Genomic DNA, 5256 nt, shown 5'->3' with positions numbered 1-5256 from the left:
AGGGAGGAGTGGCCTGGTCTGGGGGTTTTCTGAAGCCCAGCACCGGGGGGGTTTTCTCTTAGGTAGGAAAGCGGCCCTCCCACCTCCCCCCTTTCTTCCTTCCCCCTCCTTTCTTTGCTCTGCTTTCCTGTGCCTTCCTTGCCCAATCTCTTTCCATCACCTCTCTTTGTTTATTCTGCGTTCCTCTCTCTCCCTCCTTTTGTCGCTTTTTCCTTCTCTTCTCTTTTGCGTCCCTGCCCATTTCTGCCCCTGTGGGCCAGCTCCCACTGTTTTCACTCCCCCCCCACCCCCTACCACCAGGGGCTTTAAGGTCAGGTTCTCACCCTGCGGGCTCCTCTGCTCTGTGGGTCTATGGGTTCTGCTCTATGGTTCTATGGGTCTCTGCCCCTCTCCTTTGCACAATATATTTTGACCTTTCCTTTCCACTAGGATTTGCCTCCTGCCCCAGCAGCTGCCCTGCCTTACCCACCTCCGCTTGGGAGGTGAGAGGCTCCAGGGACACCCTGGCTGGGAAGGATGCAGGGCTTCTGCCATGGCCAGATTTGAGGATGCTTTTGATGGTTCAAATTTGGGAGTCCATGGTGTTATCAGGACCTCAGAAAGAGGTCACTGGGCAGGGGGAACAGCAGGTTTCCCTTTGGGAGCAGGGCAAGGCAGGCGATTGCACACGCAGCCCTCACTGCAAGCCTTTAAACCTCAGATTTACCCCTAGGATTGGTGTCACAGGTGCACACTATGTGCTCGGAGCTAGCAGGCTGGCCTGGGAACCCTGGATTTTTGGGTTCTTTTTCAGTTTTACTGGGAAGGTACCAGGTACATTTTTGCTGCTTTCGTTGAGGGCCCCTGTCAAGGGACTATACAGGGTCAGCTTCTGACTTGTTTTTGGTGGGATTCTCAGTAATGGATGCCTATGCGTGCCAGCCAGAGATCCAGGAGGGCACCATTTCCTTATGGGATGTCCCAGAGCTGACTCAGGGAGGGGTACCGTGAGGGATGGTGATCTCAGGGAGCCTTGGCCTGGTAGCAACAGCACAATGGGCGTTTGGTATTCCTAAAAGATCCCTGTGCCTTGCATCTACACACATTTCCCTCATTCACTGTGCTGGAGGGGTCTCTACGTGTTAGGGGACACTGAGGCATGGAGGGAGGGGTGTGGCTGTGAGCCACTATCATAGCCAATCCAATTCCCTGCCCTGGAGGGGTGTGAGGATTTCAGCTCTCCAAGTCCTCCCAAAGGGGTACCAGCTGGCTCCACAAAGCAGGAGGTGCCTAATGCCCGCTTGAAAGACATTCTTGCCTCAGCCACAGCCCTGGCTTGGCGGCAACCCTGTTCCCTCTCAATGTCCCAGTGTCTCCGCCGTCGCTTCCTCTTGCTCCCTGGCCCAGGGTCCCTGCCAAGAGAAAGAGATTCCTTACCAGGAACATGAGGACACTGCTTTAGGGTGACTAGGCCACTGCCTTAGTCAGGAGATGAAGTAGAGACAGGAAGTGAATAAGGGGTCAAGCTGGGAAAACCTGGAACGGGGGCAACTACGGTCCCCTAAGACTTTGGCTTTTCCCCACGCTGCTCTTTCAGCCTCGTCTTTCCTTTCCAAGTCCCCCACCATGGCCTCTGCTCCCAACCCACTTCCAGGGGTCAGGATCCCTAATACTCACCGCATCCGGGTGCTGCCTTGATTCCTGGCTCTTCTTTCTCATGGCTTTTTAAGAAGCATCTCCTGTTCCTCGGAGGCCCTTGCACATCCCCAGCATCACAGGAAGCTCTGCTTCCTGCCTGCTAGGTTGGGTGTCACCGTCCCTGTCTTGGTCCTCTGCTCTTTTTCCAGACTCTATCTGAGCTCTTCCCTGGGTCCCAGTCCTCACTGCCCATCCCTCTCCCCGACCTTACCTCTGAATCCCCATCCTCTTCACCTCTTCCTCACCACCTTTGTTCTTCTGTTCTCCAGGTCTCCAGGCTGTGCAGTCCTTCTGCACATCTCCTTTTCTCCACCTAACCAATGCTTCTCTCTCCCCACAGGAGGAAGCTCACTATGGCTCCAGCCCCCTGGCCATGCTGACAGCGGCGTGCAGTAAATTTGGCAGCTCCAGCCCTCTGCGGGACTCCACGACACTGGGCAAAGCAGGCACAAAGAAGCCATACTCTGTGACCAGTGACCTTTCGGCCTCCAAAACCATGGGGGATGCTTACCCAGCCCCCTTCTCCAGCACCAATGGGCTCCTCTCCCCACCAGGAAGCCCTCCAGCGCCCACCTCGGGCTATGCCAATGACTACCCTCCCTTTTCCCACTCGTTCCCAGGGCCCACGGGCACCCAGGACCCTGGGCTCCTAGTGCCCAAGGGGCACAGCTCTTCTGACTGCCTGCCCAGCGTCTACACCTCTCTGGACATGGCACACCCCTATGGCTCCTGGTACAAGGCAGGCATCCATGCAGGCATCTCACCGGGCCCAGGCAATGCTCCTACCCCTTGGTGGGACATGCATCCTGGGGGCAACTGGCTCGGTGGCGGGCAGGGCCAGGGTGATGGGCTGCAAGGGACACTGCCTGCAGGCCCTGCTCAGCCTCCACTGAACCCTCAGCTGCCCACCTACCCGTCCGACTTTGCCCCCCTTAATCCAGCCCCCTATCCAGCTCCCCATCTCCTGCAGCCAGGGCCCCAGCATGTCTTGCCCCAGGATGTCTATAAACCCAAGGCGGTGGGCAACAGTGGGCAGCTGGAGGGGAGCGGTGGAGCCAAACCCCCCCGGGGTGCAGGCACAGGGGGCAGTGCTGGCTACGGGAGCAGTGGAGCAGGGCGCTCCTCCTGCGACTGCCCCAACTGCCAGGAGCTGGAGCGCCTGGGTGCTGCCGCAGCCGGGCTGCGAAAGAAGCCGATCCACAGTTGCCACATCCCGGGCTGTGGCAAGGTGTACGGCAAGGCCTCCCATCTGAAGGCCCACTTGCGCTGGCACACGGGCGAGAGGCCTTTCGTCTGCAACTGGCTCTTCTGCGGCAAGAGGTTCACCCGTTCGGACGAGCTGGAGCGCCACGTGCGCACTCACACCCGGGAGAAGAAGTTCACCTGCCTACTCTGCTCCAAGCGCTTTACCCGAAGCGACCACCTGAGCAAACATCAACGCACCCACGGTGAGCCAGGTCCAGGACCCCCACCCAGCGGCCCCAAGGAGCTGGGGGAGGGCCGCAGCACTGGCGAAGAGGAGGCCAGTCAGACGCCCAGACCTTCTGCCTCACCGGCACCCCCAGAAAAAGCCCCTGAAGGCAGCCCGGAGCAGAGCAACCTGCTGGAGATCTGAGCCGGGTGGAGGTCTCTAGCCCCCTGAGTCTGCCTTTCCAGCCTCTCCTGGCTCTGTGGACCACTGCTTGCCCCTCACCCCCTTTGACCCATGCATGTTGCCCTTTGCAACTCTATCCATCTTTCCCTCTTCCCACCCATTCTGGGCCTGGGTATCACCCTGCATGCTTCCTCAGCTTACTTCCTCCCCTTGCCATGAGACCCTTCTGCAAACTCTCATCTCAGGCCGTCACCTGGTGCCTGATCTCTGCACTCAGGGCTTCAGAAGCTCTTTCCTCGCTACTGCTCAGTTTCTCTCTCTGCTCTTACCAAACCAACTCACTTCCCCTCCATCTGGGCTCCCAACACTTCATTTCTCCATCTCACCGACTCCTTTATGTGCATCTTTTCTGCCTCCCAAGCTTATTTACCACTATTCCTTAGCTTTCAGGCTCCAATCTTCTCAACTTTGTAGTCCACTGCCTTCTATGCTCCAGAGCGTTTTTTTTACAAACACAGTCATGATGATGATAATGATAATTTATTGCCCCCTGGTGGCCTCTTCATTAGGGACCAGAGGTCAGGGGATTGGGGTAAGTGACCTGGCAGGGAGCAGGGTGCCAAGAGGGGGCAGACTGGTGGGGATCTGATCCCAAAGATGGGGTGACCCCAGGGTCAGGGAGGCTGCCCCCAGGCATGTATATTTAACCCCTATGTTCCAAGAGAAATGAATAGTAATAATAATAATTCTATTTATCTAAGTTATGATGACAGGTCAGGTAGAGTGAGCTGGGGAGGGAAGGGGGTCCATTTCTGCTATGGAAATTTTAGCCAAATGCATCTCTGTCTAGAAAAAGTGATAGTGGAGATCTTGTTAATAGAACTTCTATCATCAGGGTCTCAGTTAATGGTGTTTCTCTTAACAGAATCTCTGCTAATAGAGTGAATTAGCTAGATCTCTGTTAATGAGTTGATGGGGTATCTCACAACTAGGGGATCCCTAATATTTCCAGTCCTAGCCAGAAGCTGTGAAAACTCAAGCCCTATGGAGGGGAGAACTGGAATGTACTCCAGATTCCTTGACCCCAGAGCAGGTTCTTCCACTGCCCCTCCTGACACCATGACCCCATTAGGCTAATCCCTTGTTGCCACCTTTAACAGAGCTTGCAGCTGCCATCTTAGACATGCTCTTTGGGGAAGCCCATCTAACCCAAGGAGGACATTAGTTTGGAGGTGTCTCTCCTGGAGAAAAGGCGGGGAAGGCTTCCTCTGGGATCAGATCAAGAAAATCGAGTATTTATTGAGTGCCTACTCTGTGCAAGGCACTGTGATAGGCTGGTGCCCAGAAGTCATGAGAAAGAAGAATTTATAGACCTAGGAGGACAGAGGTCCCCAAGCTGCCTTGGGGTTGCATCCACAGGCCGGCAACCTGGGACTTCCGATGCTCCCAACTCCACCTCCAGTGACTTTTAAAGCCGCTTCGTGCCTTTGAATGCCTTTCCTGTGACTTTGGATCCTCCTTTTCTATTTCTTGCTCCCTCAAGGCCCCAAGTTAAAGGGTTAAAGCCGCCGGAGCTTGGGGAGAGGGTAATATTGTGGAAGGGAAGGGATCAAGCCCTCATGGAGTCTTTTTTTTTTTTTTAATTTAATAAATAAAAGTTTGATTTTAAATTTTGTCATGCTGAGAAAAGAGGAAGAAGAGGGCAAATAGGCGAGCCACAGGATTTCTCCTTGGCAACCCGGGGAGTCACCAGGGGCATTGTGTCCTGCCTGTTTGCACGTTACGCCCAGGGTAGAATACTTCGGCTGTCCCGCCTTGCGGTGGAGGTGTTTTTAACGGCCCAGAGCTCTCTGCGGAGTTGGGAAGGCAAAGAGGTTTCTTCCCTGGCTCTTCCTCGGGCTCGGCACCAGCGGCCCTGGCCCGGCATTAGCCGGGACGCGCGCCGGCCCCGTGAGGAGTACCGCGGGGCCAGAGCCCGGCGCGGT

General features: G+C 55.8%; 1 protein-coding gene across 1 annotated transcript in view; it reads left to right on the top strand.

Moving 5' to 3' along the window:
- SP7 (Sp7 transcription factor) overlaps positions 1-4941 on the top strand; it is a 7740-nt gene extending 2799 nt beyond the window's left edge. Inside the window, exon 2 of the mRNA XM_010857925.1 lies at positions 2018-4941. Within this exon, the coding sequence (XP_010856227.1) occupies positions 2018-3292 (1275 nt within the window). The 3' untranslated portion in view covers positions 3293-4941. The remainder of the gene's footprint in view (positions 1-2017) is intronic.
- The last annotated feature ends 315 nt before the right edge of the window (positions 4942-5256 follow it).

This window comes from Bison bison, unplaced genomic scaffold, assembly GCF_000754665.1.
Source record: "Bison bison bison isolate TAMUID 2011002044 unplaced genomic scaffold, Bison_UMD1.0 scf7180017864383, whole genome shotgun sequence".
Taxonomy (NCBI): domain Eukaryota; kingdom Metazoa; phylum Chordata; class Mammalia; order Artiodactyla; family Bovidae; genus Bison; species Bison bison.
Note: the sequence above shows the minus strand (reverse complement) of the source record. Positions and strands in the feature narration are given on the sequence as shown.